This window comes from Anomaloglossus baeobatrachus, chromosome 1 (assembly GCF_048569485.1).
Source record: "Anomaloglossus baeobatrachus isolate aAnoBae1 chromosome 1, aAnoBae1.hap1, whole genome shotgun sequence".
Taxonomy (NCBI): domain Eukaryota; kingdom Metazoa; phylum Chordata; class Amphibia; order Anura; family Aromobatidae; genus Anomaloglossus; species Anomaloglossus baeobatrachus.
Genome location: NC_134353.1, coordinates 403,804,680 through 403,824,387, shown reverse-complemented (window position 1 = coordinate 403,824,387; position 19,708 = coordinate 403,804,680). Strand labels below are relative to the sequence as shown.

The 19,708-nt window shown below is 48.2% G+C and overlaps 1 protein-coding gene across 2 annotated transcripts in view; it reads right to left on the bottom strand.

Moving 5' to 3' along the window:
- AP3D1 (adaptor related protein complex 3 subunit delta 1) overlaps positions 1-19,708 on the bottom strand; it is a 240,225-nt gene that overhangs the window by 114,275 nt on the left and 106,242 nt on the right. For both annotated transcript variants that reach the window (XM_075352591.1, XM_075352592.1), the window contains exons 11-13: positions 8,644-8,692; positions 8,420-8,565; positions 8,178-8,326 (exon numbers count right to left, since the gene is read on the bottom strand). In XM_075352591.1, coding sequence (XP_075208706.1) covers positions 8,178-8,326; positions 8,420-8,565; positions 8,644-8,692 — 344 coding nt within the window. The remainder of the gene's footprint in view (positions 1-8,177; positions 8,327-8,419; positions 8,566-8,643; positions 8,693-19,708) is intronic.

The following is a 19,708-nucleotide window of genomic DNA, read 5'->3' as shown; positions in this document are numbered from 1 at the left end:
CGGAGGGACTGCTGTTTGACTAAGGGCAGCTTCACAAGTGCCGACAGAGTCTCGAATTGCGTCCCTGGGAATATCAACTTCTGGGTCGAAGTCAGAGTGGGCTTGGACAGAATGACAAACCACCCGAATTGGTTAGAGTGGCGAGAGTGAGCGAGGCACTCCGCTAACAGTTTGCACTGGATGAAGCCCAGACTAGAAGGCTGTCCAGGACAAAAGGATCACTGCCAACCCCTAGAGGTGCAGGACCGCAATCACAGCTGCCCCGCCCTTGAGAATACTCGAGGGGCCGTGGCTAACCCCAAGGGAAGAGCCACGAATTGGACCACTCTGAATGCAAAACGTAGCCAACGCTGGTGTGAAACTGCGATTGGCACATGCAGATAGGCATCTCTGATGTCGATGGATGCTAGGGAATCTCCTTGGGTCATTGATTGATCGCAGAGACTCCATGCGAAAATGCCGCACCTGAACATGCTTGAGAAGCTTGAGATCCAGGTCGGAAGGCATCGCCCTCTTCGGGTACTAGGAATAGATTTAAGCAGAAATCTCAGAACCGTTCCCAGTCGGGAACCGGTACAATTACTCCAGTGGCCTGCAAGAATGCCACAGCCTGTGAGAAGGCGGCAGCCTTGGAGCAGGGGGGAGTTGTAGAAAAAATCTGTTTGGCGGGCTGGATAGAATTCTATCCTGTAGCCGTGGGAGATGGTATCTCGCACCCACTGATCGGAGACGTGTTAAAACCATACGTCACCAAAGTGGGAGAGCCTGCCACCGACCAAGGACGTTGCTGGCGTGGCCAGATAGCCAGGAGGAGGCTGACTTAGTGGCAGCATCTCCTGCGGTCTTCTCGAGCGCCATTTGGGTTTATGATCCTTGGCTGAGCCAGTGGACGAGGCCGAGGGCTTAGAGAACGATCAGATGGAGGAACGAAAAGAACGAAACCTCGACTGATTCGTGCCCTGGACAGGTTTCCTGGTTTAGGTTTGTGGCATGGAAAAACTCTTCCCGCCAAGAGCTTCTTTAATAATTTCATCCAGTTGTTCCCGAATAGTCTGGTCCCTGCCAAAGGGAGCCCAGCAAGGAACTTCTTTAGAAGCATCCGCCCTCCCCTTCCGAAGCCACAGGAGCTTGCGGATAGCGAGGAAATTAGCCGAGGCCACCGCAGTGCGGTGAGAGTCTCCAGCATGGCAGACATGGCATAGGATGAAAAGACTGAAGTCTGGAAGTTAAGGCAACCATTTCGGGCAAAGAGTCCCTGTGAGGGAATGCATCTCCTCCAGAGAAGCAGAGATGGCTTTGAAAGCCGCACTGCTGCAAGAGCTGGGGAGAACGAGTCCCTTGCCGCCTCCATACAGATTTGGCCAGAAGGACAACCTGGCGGACAGCAAAGCCGTAAGTGAGGAGCCATCAGCCACTGATACAACGGTCCGGGCTGAGAATCTAAACACCGGAGGGACCACCTTTGGTGAATGAGCCCGCTCCTTGACCACCTCTGGTGGAAAGGGAAAACTGCCATCAGAACCACGCTTTGGGAAGCGTTTGCCAGAGCAGACCCTGGGCTTGGTCACAGTGGCCTGAAAACTGGAGTGGTGAAGGAACACACTCATTGTTCTCTTAGGCAAGGTAAACTGGTGCCTTTTTGCCAGAGAGGGTTGTTCCTCTGATACTGGCGGATTGAGGTCCAATACAGAATTAATGTACAGTGGGATCCTTAGAGAGGTGCCGTCAGCCACTGATACAACTATCCGGGCTGAAATACTAGACACCGGAGGGACCACCCTTGGTGAATGAGCCCACTCCTTGACCACCTGTGGTGGAAGGGGGAAACAGTCATCAGAACCACGCTTTGGGAGCGTCTGTCAGGACAGGCTCTGGGCTTGGTCCAGTGGGCGGAAAACTGGAGTGGTTAAGGAACACACTCCTTGTTCTCTGTAAGGTATACTGATGCCTTTCTGCCAGAGGGGGATACTCCCCTGATACAGGCGGATTGAGGTCCAGTACAAATATAATGGACGCAATCAAATCATTAGCATCTGCATCACCTTTGGACAGATCAATGGCACATTAAGTAGCGTCCGAGCCCCCAGTAAAGACATCCTCCTCGTCCAGTGAGTCAGCTCGTGAATCAGAGCTGCGGGACGGGGAGGACAGGGGACCCTGCTTCTCCATTTTAGGAGGACGGGGACTGAGACCAGATGAAGAGTCCTCTGAGAGCTTGCTGAGCAAGCCGTAGCAGCAGAAGCGCCCTGAAGGGGGCTAATGCATACTCAGCACCACCGGAGCAGCTGGAGGGACCACTGATGAGCCTCCAGGCTGAGGGACCACTGTGTTAATGAGCTCAGTACAGGCAGTACGAGTCTACATGCAGTGCATATTAAGAACAGTCTTGCAGCCTTGCTCTGATGTGAGACATGCTGCAGAAGTGGGGGCTCTGTGAGGGAATGCATCTCCAGAATGACCCCCAACAGAGAATGTAAACAGAGAATATAAGCAGCTGCACAACTGGAGGTTGTGGCTTGCCAGACCGTTTAACATACATTTCTGTGCCCTCCAGTCCCCCAGCCCAGGCCCCCATTTGTCACAATGTGGTATCTCTGTGCCTATGCAGACATTGAGAACGCTGAGAAAATGGCGACCGGAGCGAGGAGAGGGGGCGGGGCCTACTCTGAGAGCGGGCAAATGATGCAGACAGGGGAGGGAATCTTTCCTCAGTGAGGAGTATCCGTTCCCTGTGCTGCACAGCCGCTGGGCGGAGCTACACTGTCCCTCTGCATAACTAATATGCAGGGGCAGTGAAACCGAAACTAGGCCTCAGGCGAAGCCGGGGCCTAGATGAAAACATGCGGCCGGCGTGCAGGCACCATCGGCGCGGTTCTCCAGTGAAAACTGGAGAACCGGCCGGAAATGTTACCACAGACATATAACACACTCCCCCCAATAAATAAAGTACAAGGGACCCCTGGAAAGACCACCTTCTGTGGTAAAGACGTCTCAATACTTAGCTTTTGAGACGCAGGGCCATGTCCCTGGGGGGGGGTTAAACGCTCCGTCCGGCAGAATCCTGAACAGGGCTGCGGATGGAGACCGGTCTCCTGCAAAGCAGTGAGAACCGTGTTGGCTCCCACTTCAAGCCAGAGCCCCAGGGGATGGTGAAGGAGCGCGGCATGTGAAGGCTCCAGCCTTGTAAAATCAACCTTAACAGCACCGCCGACACAGTGGGGTGAGAAGGGACATGCCGGGAGTCCAGACTGGACCCGCTTTTCTTCCAAATCTTTGAAATCCAAAAAATCAAAAATCAAAAATCAGAGAATGCATGTGTGTGTGTACCTCCTGAACACAAAGCATTGAAACTGGCTAGGACTGGCTACCAGGGGGTGTATATGCTAGGAGGGAGGAGCTAAACGTTTGAGTGTAGTACTTTGTGTGTCCTCCGGAGGCAGAAGCTATACACCCATGGTCTGGGTCTCCCATAAGGAACGATGAAGAAAGGCTTTATTTTTATGCCACCTGTGTTTTCTCTGGGGCGTGACACACATGGATCACATCAGTGTACAGTCAGTGTGACACCCGTGCTGCCGGCAGAAAACTGACATGTCACCATGTGGAACACAGGAACACTCGTGTGCTCCACAATGACACATGGTCTGTGTGAAAACATGGGTGTGTGACCAAAACCATTCATTTTAATGGGTCTATGCGTGTCCATCTCTCCAGTATGTGTGAAAACGAACGTCACAGGTACCGGAAACACGGATGTGTGGAGGAGGCATAACACATCAAAAGTTACAACATATATAATGTATTAATAGAGTTGATCCCGTTTTTGCAGATTGACCCCAAACTATGAACCATTATACAGCACAGTCAATGAAAGATGTTCCCAAGTTACAGGCTGAATTGGACAAACTGAGCTTTTGGGCATTCACTTGGCAGAGGAGGTTCAATGTGGATACATTTAAAGTTCTGCACATGGGCATCATATGTTCTGAGGATTGGAACTAGGAGAGCTCCTTGTAGAGAAGGATCTGGGTGTACTTGTAGCTCACATACTAAGTAGCAGCATGCAATGTCAATCAGCGGCTTCTAAGCCCACCTAATCAGTTTAACATAGGTTATGTCTTTCACTGACTATACCCTTCCATTTCACTTCTGAATTGTTATACTCTGATCCTACATACATGGTTCCCTTTCACTGAGACGCATTTGTCCGTCAGGTTACTTAGGCACCACCTTGTGGCCATATTGCGGAAGTACAATTCTAAGAATAGTTATTCTTTTTTGGTGTAGACACTGTCGTTTAGCCATCAATCTGTCGTGACACATTGTTCTGCACTTTTTTGTTATCCCATTCTTTGATTTTTTACTTTTCGAATACTCGTGTTATGAATTTATGAATCGTCTGTACCCTCACATTTCACCTTGTGCTTTTTACTATATTTTGTATTATACCCAATTATATTTTATAAAACTAATTATGGCAAAGTTTATGACATTTTAATAGGATCTATTATTCATTTTCATGAACGTATCTTTGGCATTGAAATCTCCTTGCTTCTTATACATTTCAGTTTACTTATTAAAGATTACAAAGGTAAATAATGGAGGCAGATTCATGAGAACTGTCCGAAATGCAGACCGCACAAAACGAGAAAAGACAGGCTGCAGTGTGAAATGTAACATACTAGATCACGTTCCATATTAAATGTGGCCATCATGCCCCACGCTCGCTCACTTCCACTGATGGGACTACATCCGGATCCTCTTGGCTGACAGTCTAGCACCAGGACATAGGGCAGAAGCAGTCACACACACCATTGACACTACTAAAGCAAGTATAGCATCCTGGAGTGACGTAGCTTATGAGGGGCTGCTGATAAGTCTTTGGCTTTGTGGTCTTTTTTTGTTTCTATGGTAACAAATGTCACATCACATGAACGCTTTGTGTGTCTAATATATGTTATTAAAATTTTGTGTTTGTTGCTTATGGTAACAGTGTGCCATGCACGTGGGAAAACAATATGGCGGAGCCTAATGCGATATTCACAGCAACTGAGAGCAGAGGAGTGATAAAATTCCTGTTTCTGCAAGGAGAGTCTGTGAAGGATATTCATGGTGATATGTCGCAGACATTGGCGGATCAATACCCTTCATATTTCACATTTAAGAACTGGGTTGCCAAATTTAAAACAGGCCACTCCATCACCAATGGTGAGGAACGTCCTGGACAACAGAGAGGTTGTTGTTCCGGAGATCGTCGAAGCTGTGCATACTGGAGAATTGACGAATTTCAGCTAAAGCAATAGCAGACATCATGGGGATTTCACGTGAACATGTTTGTGTCATTATCCATGAACATTTGGACATGAGGAAGCTATCTGCAAAGTTGGTCCCCAAATGTTTGACAACAGATCAGAGAAGCATGTGAGTGAAAACGTCCCGGTCCATTTGTCAGCGTTTCCGGACTGATAAGAACTTCCTGGATCACTGGTCACTATGGATGAGAATTGGATTTATTTGTAGGACCCTGAAAACAAGGAGCAGTCAAAAGAGCAGAGGCACAGTGGTTCTCCTCGTCCAAAGAAATTCACGGTGGAAAAATCAGCCACTAAGGTGATGGCGTCTGTGTTCTGGGATAAGGAAGGTGTGCTGCTAGTGCACTATCTTCAAAAGGCTTCCACCATCAATGCAAGGTATTACATTGAACTTTTGGACCAATTGAAGGCAGCTCTGAAGGCCAAAATACGTAGCAAGCTGTCCAAAGGAATCTTGTTCCTGCAAGACAACGCCTCCGCTCACACTGCACAAGCGACCACAGCAAAACTGGCAGAGCTAGGCTTCCAGCGGGATGACCACCCACCTTATTCACCAGATCTAGCTCCCGACTATTATCGGTTTCCAAACCTAAATAAACACCTCAAGGGTACCAAATTTCACATTTCTGATACCATGGCTGCTACGGATGCCTGGTTTGAGGCACAACTTAAATCCTTTTTGCTAGGCTTACAGAACTTGGAATACCGATGTAAAAAGTGTGTTGACATCAATGGAAAGTATGTGGAATAAATGTAAAGTTTCATCATCCTATCTCGTTTCTTTCTGGGTAAAGCCAAAGACTTATCTGCAGCAGCCCCTCGTACAGCTCTACTTTTAAGCTAAGGAAGCAAATAGAGAAATGTCAACATATCTGTAATTATACATACCACTTGGTATTTTGGGTGGAAATGGTCTAAAATATTTGTTGAAACAACAAAAAATGGTATGATCTCAGCATAACTCTGCCTTTAATAAATCATCTAATGTAAAAGAGCAGGATATTATATCAACTGTACAAAAGCAGCAAACTGGTCTTCTGGAGATCTGACTTCTCCGGCAATTTCTGCCATCACAGATGTAAAAGATTTGTCCTCGTTTGCCTTCTCTGGCTACTGATGACACATTCACAGACACATACACCATGTTCCAAATTATTATGTTAATTGGATTTAAGTGTCATAGCGATTTTTTTTTTCTCACTTAAACTTATTGATGGTATTGTGTCTCAGGGTTCTTTGGATCACTGAAATCAATCTCAGATACCTATGAAAATTAGTTTGCCAGGTGAGCCCAATAAAAGGAAAACTGGATGTTCCACAATATTAAGCAGCCAAAGTTTTCAAGTAACATGAGAAAGAAAAAGGGTCTCTCTGCTGCTGAAAAACATCAAATAGTGCAATGCTTTGGACAAGGGATGAAAACATTAGATATTTCACAAAAACTTAAGCGTGATCATCGCACTGTGAAGAGATTTGTGGCTGATTCAGAGCGCATACGTGTTGGTGCTCAAAGGCAAAATGAGGAAGGTTTCTGCCAGGCAAGTCCATCGGATTAAGAGAGCAGCTGCTAAAAAGCCATTATAAGCCAGCAAACAGATATTTGAAGCTGCTGATGCCTCTGGAGTCTCTCGAACCTTAAGGTGTAGGATCCTTCAAAGGCTTGCTGTGGTGCATAAACCTACTATTCGGCCACCCCTATCCAGTGCTCACAAGCAGTAACGGTTGCAGTGGGCCCAGACATACATTAAGACTAATTTTCAAACAGTCTTGTTTACTGATGAGTGTCGAGCAACCCTGGATGGAGTAGTGGATGATTGGTGGATGGCAACCGTGTCCCAATAAAGCTGCAACGTCAGCAAAGAGGAGGAAGAGTCATGTTTTGGTCCGGAATCATGGGGAGACATCTGGTTGGCCCCTTTAGGGTTCTCGAAGGTGTGAAAATGACCTCTGCAAAGTATATAGAGTTTCTGACTGACAACTTGTTTCCATGGTATAAAAAGCAGAAACATGCCTTCAGGAACAAAAGAATCTTCATGCATGACAATGCACCATATCATGCTGCAAAGAATACATCTGTGTCCATGGATGCTATGGGCATAAAAAGAGAAACTCATGGTGAGGCCAACATCTTCCCCTGACCGCAACCCTATAGAGAACCTTTGGAGTATCATCAAGCAAAAGAGCTATGAGGGTGGGCAGTAGTTCACATCAAAACAGCAGCTCTGGGAGGCTATTCTGACATCATGCAAAGAAATTCAAGCAGAAACTCTCCAAAACTCACAAGTTCAATGGATGCAAGAATTGTGAAGGTGATATCAAAAAAGGTAACCTATGTTAAGATGTAACTTGGCCTGTTAGGATGTTTTGGATTTTAACAGCTCTTTATTTCAGTGAATGTAACCTCCTAATGCTGCAAATTCCACAAATGAGCATTTTCAGTTCTTAAAACATATAAAATGTTTAGAAACTCTACTGTGCCTAATAATTTGGAACAGTGCATTTCGAGGGTTGTTTTTTTTTAATTGAGAAGATTATACTGTTATCATTGGGTGGTTTCTTCAATAAACTTCGATGTATAATCTAACGGGTATTGACTTTTAATAGACTGACTTAATTGCACCGACCATTTCGGAAAATCAGAGAAAAATATAATTTGCATAACAATTTGGAACATGGTATAGGGTTTGATGTCTGACGACTTTTAGGTCACATCAACTATCAATTTAATTAGATCATTAACTGCGATACAGTAGCGTGATACAGCAATTCTGCGCCATGGAGGCCGAGCAGTGGGAGAATGCTTTTGTACTTTTAGATCAATTCATGTAAACATGACAAGATGAAAGCATGTGCTTAAGTACTAACCACTCAAAGTTGGTAATGTACTGGTAGTTGGACTGGCTACATATATCAATAATCTTGGTCAGTAATTCATCCCTGTAGGCCGTCCCTTCGGCTTTGTCAACATGAATCATTAGCTTCTTAACAATCTCCATCAAGTTCTTCTTAGACACCTGTAAGGACACAAAGATTGAGGACAGAAAACCATAGATTTGTATACTGAGGAGTCCATGAAGGTCAGGCACCATTAAAGCTTTTCTTCTCACCATTCCATAGAGAAGATCCAGGGCTCGTAATCGAATAGACTCATCTTTGTCATCCAGACACTGGAGGATGAGATCTTTGTGGGACTGTACAGACTTTGGGTGAGTTTTCAAGATTTTGGACATAGCAAGCAATCCTAGGTACTTCACTGCCAAAAGAAGGGCACCGTCAGCAAGTATATGTGGGTGAGGGAGTGATGAAAGGTAGCCTGAAACATGTCACTTACGATTCTGGTCTGAATCTTCAATAAGAATCCGCAGCTTCTGAACACATAGCTGCAAAAATGAAACAGATAGTAAGGAATATATATATATATATATACATATACACACACACATTAAAATAACAAAAACATATAGCTGTGAAATACATATCAGAAAACCACTAACAGCAAGAACACAATCTAAAGTGCCCAATAACTTACTGACACATTCCTGCTGAGTAATACTTGAGTGGCTGTTAAATAGGACACATCGGGTATTATGGATTTATAAAGCAGGCATTGCAAAAGGGTCTCTATAGTCAACCAAAGAAGTTGAGAGCAGGCGCTCAGTGTCATATCCATAGGTTGTCTTTTCAACATAGACGTATGAGTGCTGCCAGCATTGCTGCAGAGGTTAAAGGAGTGGGTGGGTCAGCCAGGTCAGTGCTCAGACCATACGCCAAGACACTGCAGCAAATTGATCTGCATGGCTGTTGTCCCAGAAGGAAGCCTCTTCTAAAGATGATGCACAAGAAAGCCGGCAAACAGTTAGTTGAAAATAGGTAGACTAACGACATGGATTACTGGAACCATGTACTGTGGCCTGATTAGACCAAGATGAAGGGAATTTTGTTTACTTACCGTAAATTCCTTTTCTTCTAGCTCCAATTGGGAGACCCAGACAATTGGGTGTATAGGCTATGCCTCCGGAGGCCGCACAAAGTATTACACTTAAAAGTGTTAAGCCCCTCCCCTTCTGCCTATACACCCCCCGTGCTCCCACGGGCTCCTCAGTTTTGGTGCAAAAGCAAGAAGGAGGAAAAAGAATTATAAACTGGTTTAAAGTAACTTCAATCCGAAGGAATATCGGAGAACTGAAACCATTCAACATGAACAACATGTGTACACAAAAAAACAGGGGCGGGCGCTGGGTCTCCCAATTGGAGCTAGAAGAAAAGGAATTTACGGTAAGTAAACAAAATTCCCTTCTTCTTTGTCGCTCCATTGGGAGACCCAGACAATTGGGACGTCCAAAAGCAGTCCCTGGGTGGGTAAAATAATACCTCGTAAGAGAGCCGTAAAACGGCCTCTTCCTACAGGTGGGCAACCGCCGCCTGAAGGACTCGTCTACCTAGGCTGGCGTCCGCCGAAGCATAGGTATGAACCTGATAGTGTTTCGTGAAAGTGTGCAGCCTCGACCAGGTAGCCGCCTGACACACCTGCTGAGCCGTAGCCTGATGCCTCAAAGCCCAGGACGCGCCCACGGCTCTGGTAGAATGGGCCTTCAGCCCTGAGGGAACCGGAAGCCCAGCCGAACGGTAGGCTTCGAGAATTGGCTCCTTGATCCACCGAGCCAAGGTTGATTTGGAAGCCTGTGACCCTTTACGCTGGCCAGCGACAAGGACAAAGAGTGCATCCGAGCGGCGCAGGGGCGCCGTACGAGAAATGTAGAGTCTGAGTGCTCTCACCAGATCTAACAAGTGCAAATCCTTTTCACATTGGTGAACTGGATGAGGACAAAAAGAAGGTAAGGAGATATCCTGATTGAGATGAAAGGGGGATACCACCTTAGGGAGAAATTCCGGAACCGGACGTAGAACCACCTTGTCCTGGTGAAAAACCAGGAAAGGGGCTTTGCATGACAGCGCTGCTAGCTCAGACACTCTCCGAAGTGAAGTGACTGCTACTAGAAAAACCACTTTCTGCGAAAGGCGTGAGAGAGAAATATCTCTCATTGGCTCGAATGGTGGTTTCTGAAGAACCAGCAGCACCCTGTTCAGATCCCAGGGTTCTAACGGCCGCTTGTAAGGAGGAACGATGTGACAAACCCCCTGCAGGAACGTGCGTACCTGTGGAAGTCTGGCTAGGCGCTTCTGGAAAAACACAGAGCGCTGAGACTTGTCCCTTAAGGGAGCCGAGCGACAAACCCTTTTCCAGTCCAGATTGAAGGAAGGACAGAAAAGTGGGCAAGGCAAAAGGCCAGGGAGAAAAACCCTGAGCAGAGCACCACGACAGGAAAATTTTCCACGTCCTGTGGTAGATCTTGGCGGACGTTGGTTTCCTAGCCTGTCTCATAGTGGCAATGACGTCTTGAGATAACCCTGAAGACGCTAGGATCCAGGACTCAATGGCCACACAGTCAGGTTGAGGGCCGCAGAATTCAGATGGAAAAACGGCCCTTGAGATAGCAAGTCTGGTCGGTCTGGTAGTGCCCACGGTTGGCCGACCGTGAGATGCCACAGATCCGGGTACCACGACCGCCTCGGCCAGTCTGGAGCGACGAGGATGACGCGGCGGCAGTCGGCCCTGATCTTGCGTAACACTCTGGGCAACAGTGCCAGCGGAGGAAACACATAAGGGAGCTGAAACTGCGACCAATCCTGAACTAAGGCGTCTGCCGCCAGAGCTCTGGGATCTTGAGACCGTGCCATGAACGTCGGTACCTTGTTGTTGTGCCGGGACGCCATGAGGTCGACGTCCGGCACCCCCCAGCGGCAACAGATCTCCTGAAACACGTCCGGGTGAAGGGACCATTCCCCTGCGTCCATGCCCTGGCGACTGAGATAATCTGCTTCCCAGTTTTCCACGCCTGGAATGTGAACTGCAGAGATGGTGGAGGCCGTGGCTTCCACCCACATCAAAATCCGCCGGACTTCCTGGAAGGCTTGCCGACTGCGTGTGCCGCCTTGGTGGTTGATGTATGCCACCGCTGTGGAATTGTCCGACTGAATTCTGATCTGCTTGCCTTCCAGCCACTGCTGGAACGCTTTCAGGGCAAGGTACACTGCCCGTATTTCCAGAACATTGATCTGAAGCGAGGACTCTTGCTGGGTCCACGTACCCTGAGCCCTGTGGTGGAGAAAAACCGCTCCCCACCCTGACAGACTCGCGTCCGTCGTGACCACCTCCCAGGATGGGGGTAGGAAGGATTTCCCCTTCGATAATGAAGTGGGAAGAAGCCACCACCGAAGAGAAGCTTTGGTCGCCTGAGAGAGGGAGACGTTCCTGTCGAGGGACGTCGGCTTCCTGTCCCATTTGCGTAGGATGTCCCATTGAAGAGGACGCAAGTGAAACTGCGCGAAAGGAACTGCCTCCATTGCTGCCACCATCTTCCCCAGGAAGTGCATGAGGCGCCTCAAGGGGTGTGACTGGCCTTGAAGGAGAGATTGTACCCCTGTCTGTAGTGACCGCTGCTTGATCAGCGGAAGCTTCACTATCGCTGAGAGGGTATGAAACTCCATGCCAAGGTATGTGAGCGATTGGGCCGGTGTCAGATTTGACTTTGGAAAATTGATGATCCACCCGAAACTCTGGAGAGTCTCCAGGGTAGCGTCGAGGCTGTGTTGGCATGCCTCTTGAGAGGGTGCCTTGATCAGGAGATCGTCCAAGTAAGGGATCACCGAGTGACCCTGAGAGTGGAGGACCGCTACTACAGTAGCCATAACCTTGGTGAAAACCCGTGGGGCTGTTGCCAGGCCGAACGGCAGTGCCACGAACTGCAGGTGTTCGTTTTCTATGGCGAAGCGCAAGAAGCGCTGGTGCTCTGGAGCAATCGGTACGTGGAGATAAGCATCTTTGATATCGATCGATGCAAGGAAATCTCCTTGGGACATTGAGGCGATGACGGAGCGGAGGGATTCCATCCGGAACCGCCTGGTCTTTACGTGTTTGTTGAGAAGTTTCAGGTCCAGGACAGGACGGAAAGACCCGTCCTTCTTTGGGACCACAAACAAGTTGGAGTAAAAACCGTGGCCCTGTTGCTGAAGAGGAACAGGGACCACCACTCCTTCTGCCTTCAGAGTGCCCAGCGCCTGCAGAAGAGCCTCGGCTCGCTCGGGAGGCGGGGATGACCTGAAGAATCGAGTCGGGGGACGAGAGGTGAACTCTATCTTGTAACCGTGAGACAGAATGTCTCTCACCCAACGGTCTTTTACCCGTGGCAGCCAGGCGTCGCAAAAGCGGGAGAGCCTGCCACCGACCGAAGATGCGGAGTGAGGAGGCCGAAAGTCATGAGGAAGCCGCTTTGGTAGCGGCACCTCCGGTGGCCTTTTTAGGACGTGACTTAGACCGCCATGCATCAGAGTTCCTTTGATCTTTCTGAGGCCTTTTGGACGAGGAGAATTGGGACCTGCCCGCGCCCCGAAAGGACCGAAACCTCGACTGCCCCTTCCTCTGTTGGGGTATGTTCGGTTTGGGCTGGGGTAAGGATGTATCCTTTCCCTTGGATTGTTTGATGATTTCATCCAAACGCTCGCCAAACAGTCGGTCGCCAGAAATTGGCAAACTGGTTAAGCGCTTTTTGGAAACAGAATCTGCCTTCCATTCCCGTAGCCACAAGGCCCTGCGGAGTACCACCGAATTGGCGGCTGCAACCGCCGTACGGCTCGCAGAGTCCAGGACAGCATTAATAGCGTAAGACGCAAATGCCGACGTCTGAGTGGTTATGGACGCCACCTGTGGCGCGGACGTGCGTGTGGCTGCGTCAATTTGCGCTTGACCTGCTGAGATAGCTTGTAGCGCCCATACGGCTGCGAACGCTGGGGCAAAAAAAGCGCCGATAGCTTCATAGATGGATTTCAACCAGAGTTCCATCTGCCTGTCAGTGGCATCTTTGAGTGAAGCCCCATCTTCCACTGCAAGTATGGATCTAGCTGCCAGTCTGGAGATTGGAGGATCCACTTTGGGACACTGAGCCCAACTTTTGACCACGTCAGGGGGAAAAGGATAACGTGTATCCTTAAGGCGCTTAGAAAAACGCTTATCTGGACAAGCATGGTGATTCTGGACTGCCTCTCTGAAATCAGAGTGGTCCAGAAACATACTCGGTGTACGCTTGGGAAACCTGAAACGGAATTTCTCCTGCTGAGAAGCTGACTCCTCCACCGGAGGAGCTGAGGGAGAAATATCCAACATACGATTGATGGACGCAATAAGGTCGTTCACTATGGCGTCCCCGTCCGGAGTATCAAGATTGAGAGCGGCCTCAGGATCAGAATCCTGATCAGCTGTCTCCGCATCATCAACCAGAGATTCCCCCCTCTGAGACCCTGCACAATATGATGATGTCGAGGGAAAATCTAAGCGAGCTCGCTTAGTCGGTCTGGGGCTGGGGTCTGTGTCAGAACCCTCAGCCTGGGATCCATGAGATACCCCGGGAGGACATTGTTGGTCCAGCTGAGGTGGGCCAGGGAACAAAGATTCAACAGAGTCCCTGTGCTGAGATACCGGCCTGGACTGCAAGGCTTCTAGTATCTTAGCCATAGTCTCAGAGAGTTTTGCAAACTCCGTCCCCGTCACCTGAACAGTGTTAGCAGGTGGCTCCCCCTGGGCCCCTCTTAGCAGAGGCTCCGGCTGAGTAAGTGCCACAGGGGCCGAACAGTGCACACAATGAGGGTCAGTGGAACCTGCCGGTAGCGGGGTCGTACATGCGGCGCAGGCAACATAATAAGCCTGTGTTTTGGCACCCCTGCCTTTCGTGGGCGCCATGCTATTATCTTCCCTGAGTAACACAATAGGGTATATAGCCAGAAATCAACTGTGCAACATACAGTGTAAAACATATATACCATAAACCTATAATGTTACACTACTGCACAATGGGGCTAGCACCACAGGTGCTGCTTACCACCCGCCTAAAGCGGTTGTGAGGCCACCAGAGTCCCTGCCTGGGTCTCCCAGACTTTGTCCCCCTCTGCAGCGTCCGAGGAGCTGACAGGAATGGCTGCCGGCGTGCTGAGGAGAGGAGGGAGCCGTGGGCGTGACCCAGAAAGAGCGGGAACTGGTGCCCGCACTGTGCACAGTGAGAGGGGTGGAGTATGCAAAGCATGCTCCAGCCCTCAGTGCTGCTCGTTCTGTGCAGCGTCCCGCCCTTCCCCTGCCTGTCAGGGCTGTGGGCGGGAGGAAAGGAAACTAGGCCGCAAAAAGCCGGGGACTCTAGTAATAAACGCGGCCGCCGTAAAAGCGCGGCCGGCGTGAAAGTCCCCGGCGCACTACAAGTCCCAGCCGCGCCGCAGTGTTTCCATGGCCGCGGCGGTCAATGCAGCAGTCCCTATACATAAACACACTCAGCAACGCTGAGTGTGTAATGGCACATATTAACCCGGTCAGCGCCGTGGTCCCCGGTGCACTAGCACACCCAGCAAAGCTGGAGTGTTGCTGTGCGCTGTCCCCACAGGGATACAGAGTACCTCCAAGTAGCAGGGCCATGTCCCTGAACGATACCCGGCTCCTATCCAGCAGGCTCCACAGGAGTTGTGGATGAAGCACGGTCTCAGTGCCTGGAGACCGATAGGATCCCACTTCACCCAGAGCCCTGAGGGGGATGGGGAAGGAAAACAGCATGTGGGCTCCAGCCTCCGTACCCGCAATGGATACCTCAACCTTACAACACCACCGACAAGAGTGGGGTGAGAAGGGAGCATGCTGGGGGCTCTATATGGGCCCACTTTTCTTCCATCCGACATGGTCAGCAGCTGCTGCTGACCAATCTGTGGAGCTGTGCGTGCATGTCTGCCTCCTTCGCACAAAGCAAAAAACTGAGGAGCCCGTGGGAGCACGGGGGGTGTATAGGCAGAAGGGGAGGGGCTTAACACTTAAGTGTAATACTTTGTGCGGCCTCCGGAGGCATAGCCTATACACCCAATTGTCTGGGTCTCCCAATGGAGCGACAAAGAAACACTTATTTGGTTCAGATGATGTCAAGCGTATGTGGCGGCAACCAGGTGAGTAAAAAGATAAGTGTGTCTTGCCTACAGTCAAGCATCATGGTGGAAGTGTCGGGTTGCATGAGTGCTGCCAGTTGTGGGGAGCTACAGTTCATTGCAGAAACCATGAGTGCCAAAATGTATTGTGACATATTGAGGCAGAGCATGATGCCCCTCCCTTCGTATTCAGACATGATTACGGCCCTAAACACAACTCCAAGATGAGCACTGCCTTGCTAAAGAAACTGAGGGTAAAGGTGCTGGACTGGCCAAGCATGTCTCCACACCAAAGCCATATTGAGCATCTGCGGGACATCCTCAAACTGAAAATGTAGGAGAGCAAGATCTCTAACATCCACAGCTCCATTAAATCGACATGAAGGAGTGAAAGAGGATTCCATTGGCTCCTGTGAAGCTCTATTGAACTTCATACTCATGAGAGCGAAGACAGTACTTAAAAAGCATAGTGGCCACACAAAATATTGATACTTTGGCAAAATTTGGCCATTTCTACTTACAGGTGTACTCACTTTTTCTTGCCAGCGGTTTAGACATTAATGGCTGTGTGTTGAGTTAGAGGACACACCAAACTCACTGTTATACAAGCCGTACACTGACTACTTTACATTGTATCAGTGTCATATCTTTAGTGTTGACAAAATATTTACAAAAATGACGGGTGTACTCACTTTTGTGATATACTATACATTAACAGTAAAAATAAAGATATGGCTTATGGAATGAGTGTAAGAAAAGCTAAATAAAGACTATCTGTAAGAAGAGATGGGGTCATACACAGCTCAGAAGACTTAGCTCTGCTATATCTACATCAGACAACACAGAGATGCTATCAAACCTGCAGCCCAAGCAGTAAAGCGATACATTCCTAGAATCAGGATCTCTGCCCCTACATTATGTCCTTACCAAATTCCATATCAAAACCATGACAGATTCCCTTTAGCAATACTCCAAAATACAGTAGGTTTTATTCCAATTGCAGACAAATTTAACAAACCAAAAGGTCAAACATAGGCGTCAACATATGGCGCAACAGAAAGCCTATGGAGTCAGTGTGTATATATTTAAAAAAAAAACGAAGTGATGGAATTTTTTTTAATATTTTTACTGAGCTCAGTGATCAAGAAAAATATAATTACTTCTTCCTTTTCAAACGATTTTACCCTTGAAGACCAATGTTATTAAACAGATTATAAGATTTTTTGGTGTGGTTTGTGTTTTTTAGGTGCAAAGGCCGGGGTCAGCACCCGGGCAAGTGCAGAGACCCTGGACAGACTGGATCGGGGGGTTGGGGGGGGCACTTGCGGTCGGCAGGAGCAGGTCGTCAATAGCTTTCCTGCGGCCCCCGTGCAGATTTCTGGGAACCACAGACAGTGCTCCAGCTGCCAGCCTCACTGCTGTCTGCCAACACTTTAAATCAGGAGAGCACACGTCCGCAAGCTGGGGTTCATCTGTGTGCGAAGCTAGCATGAAATGCGCTCCTGTCCCACACAGGAAGAGGAGCAGCTGCCGGACCCCAGCATCCTACAGTGCTGCTGCATACCTGCATATGCCCCCAGGGCCAGCATGTGTGGGCCCCACAATCCCCCAGAACCAGCATGTGTATGCCCTACGGTCCCTCAGGGCCAGTATGTATGTCCCCCCCAAGTCCCCAGCAACCCCCAGTAAAGTGTATGCCTCCCAGACTCCCAGCATCCTGCAGTAATGTGTATGCACCCTAGGCCTCCAGCATTGAGTATATCCCACAGGTCCCCAGCGTTCCCCAGTAAGGCTAGGTTCACATTTCCGTTAAATTGTATCAGTCACAATCCGCGGCTCTGGTAAACAATGTTAAGCGGATTCCGTTGTGTCCCTTAGACTTGTATTAGTGGCGGATTGCGACATAGTTACATAGTTACATAGTTACTTAGGTTGAAAAAAGACCTAGGTCCATCTAGTTCAACCTTCCTCCACCAGTTCTACATTTAGTCACTAAGTCATTTATAACCAACAATGTTGTGTAGTGAGGAAATCATCCAGCCCTTTTTTAAAAGCTGTTATAGTGTCTGCCATTACTACCTCTTGTGGTAGGGCATTCCACAGTCTGACCGCTCTAACTGTAAAGAACCCTTTCCTATTTAGGTTTCGGAATCGCTTTTCTTCCACTCGCAGTGAGTGCCCCCTAGTCCTTAGTACTGTCTTTAGAAGGAATAAGTCATATGCCAGTCCTTTATATTGACCACACATGTATTTATACATATAAATGAGATCTCCTCTGAGACGTCTTTTTTCTAAGCTAAACATATCTAACTTTTTCAACCTGTCATCATATGTGAGGCCTTCCATTCCTTGTAATAGTCTAGTTGCCCGCCTTTGAACTGATTCTAACTTCTGAATGTCCTTTTTAAAATGTGGAGCCCAAAACTGGATCCCGTATTCCAGATGTGGCCTTACAAGTGATTTATAGAGGGGTAACAATACGTTGGGATCACGGGATCTAATCTCTCTTTTTATACACCCTAAAATCTTGTTTGCTTTAGCAGCTGCTGCTTGACATTGAGTGCTGCTGCTCAGTTTATTTGTAATGAGAATACCCAAGTCCTTCTCCTGTTCTGTAGTCCCGAGTTTACTTCCATTTAATGTATATGCAGCTATAGCATTACTCCGTCCTAGGTGCATTACTTTACATTTATCAACATTAAATCTCATTTGCCAAGTATCTGCCCCGTCTGACATCTTATCCAGATCTTTTTGTAATATTGTACTATCCAGGTCAGTTTTTAATATCCTACATAGTTTGGTGTCATCTGCAAAGACTGACACTTTACTATCAATTCCATCCACAAGGTCATTAATAAAGAGAGTAAAAAGAATCGGTCCAAGCACAGATCCCTGCGGCACCCCACTGCTGACTACAGCCCATTTAGAGAATGTACCATTTATGACTACTCTTTGTTTCCTATCTTTTAGCCAATTCCTTACCCAGTTGCATATTGTGTCCCCTAGTCCTTGCTTCTGGAGCTTTAGTATAAGGCTATTATGTGGTACAGTATCAAATGCCTTTGCAAAGTCCAAATAAATCACATCAGCTGCATTACCAATATCCAGGTTTGAACTTACCCCCTCATAGAACCCCAACAGGTTGGTTAGACACGACTTATCTTTCATGAATCCATGCTGTTTGTCAGTTATCATATTTTCTGCAATATATTTTTGCATGTCATCCCTTAAAATGCCCTCAAAAACTTAGCATACTACTACATATTACCTTGCGTTCCATCCGCTGCGCCACGGTCAGTCGTTTTTGGACTGACCGCTGGGCGGAAACAACGCAGAATTTAACGTTTTTCGGGCCATCAAAAATTACATACCGCGCAGGAATCCGTCAAACTTGTAATGTATGTCTATGGTGCTGGATTCCGTCGTAATCTGTCTTACGACGGAATCCAGCGCTGGATTCAGTCATGCTCTACTGAGCATACCCAGCATGTTTGGCACTCCCACTGAACTGTCCCAAACACAAACGGATCATGACTGATCCATCAAAAAATGGATGCACAGCGGATGTAACGGACGCGACAGATCAGTTTTTTCACAGGATTCCTGTGAACGGAATCCTGTGAAAAACACATCCGTTGCGTCAGTTGACATCTAAAAAGAAGGGAATTTTGTTACTTACCGTAAATTCCTTTTCTTCTAGCTCCTATTGGGAGACCCAGACGATTGGTGTATAGTACTGCCTCCGGAGGCCACACAAAGCATTACACTAAAAAGTGTAAGGCCCCTCCCCTTCTGGCTATACACCCCCAGTGGGATCACTGGCTCACCAGTTTTAGTGCAAAAGCAAGAAGGAGGAAAGCCAATAACTGGTTTAAACAAATTCACTCCGAAGTAACATCGGAGAACTGAAAACCATTCAACATGAACAACATGTGTACCCGAAAAACAACCAAAAATCCCGAAGGACAAGAGGGCGGGTGCTGGGTCTCCCAATAGGAGCTAGAAGAAAAGGACTTTAGGGTAAGTAACAAAATTCCCTTCTTCTTCGGCGCTCCATTGGGAGACCCAGACGATTGGGACGTCCAAAAGCTGTCCCTGGGTGGGTAAAGAAATACCTCATGTTAGAGCTGCAAAGACAGCCCTCCCCTACGGGGAGGCAACTGCCGCCTGCAGGACTCTTCTACCTAGGCTAGCGTCCGCCGAAGCATAGGTATGCACCTGATAATGTTTGGTGAAAGTGTGCAGACTCGACCAGGTAGCTGCCTGGCACACCTGTTGAGCCGTAGCCTGGTGTCGTAATGCCCAGGACGCACCCACGGCTCTGGTAGAATGGGCCTTCAGCCCTGATGGAACCGGAAGCCCAGCAGAACGGTAGGCTTCAAGAATTG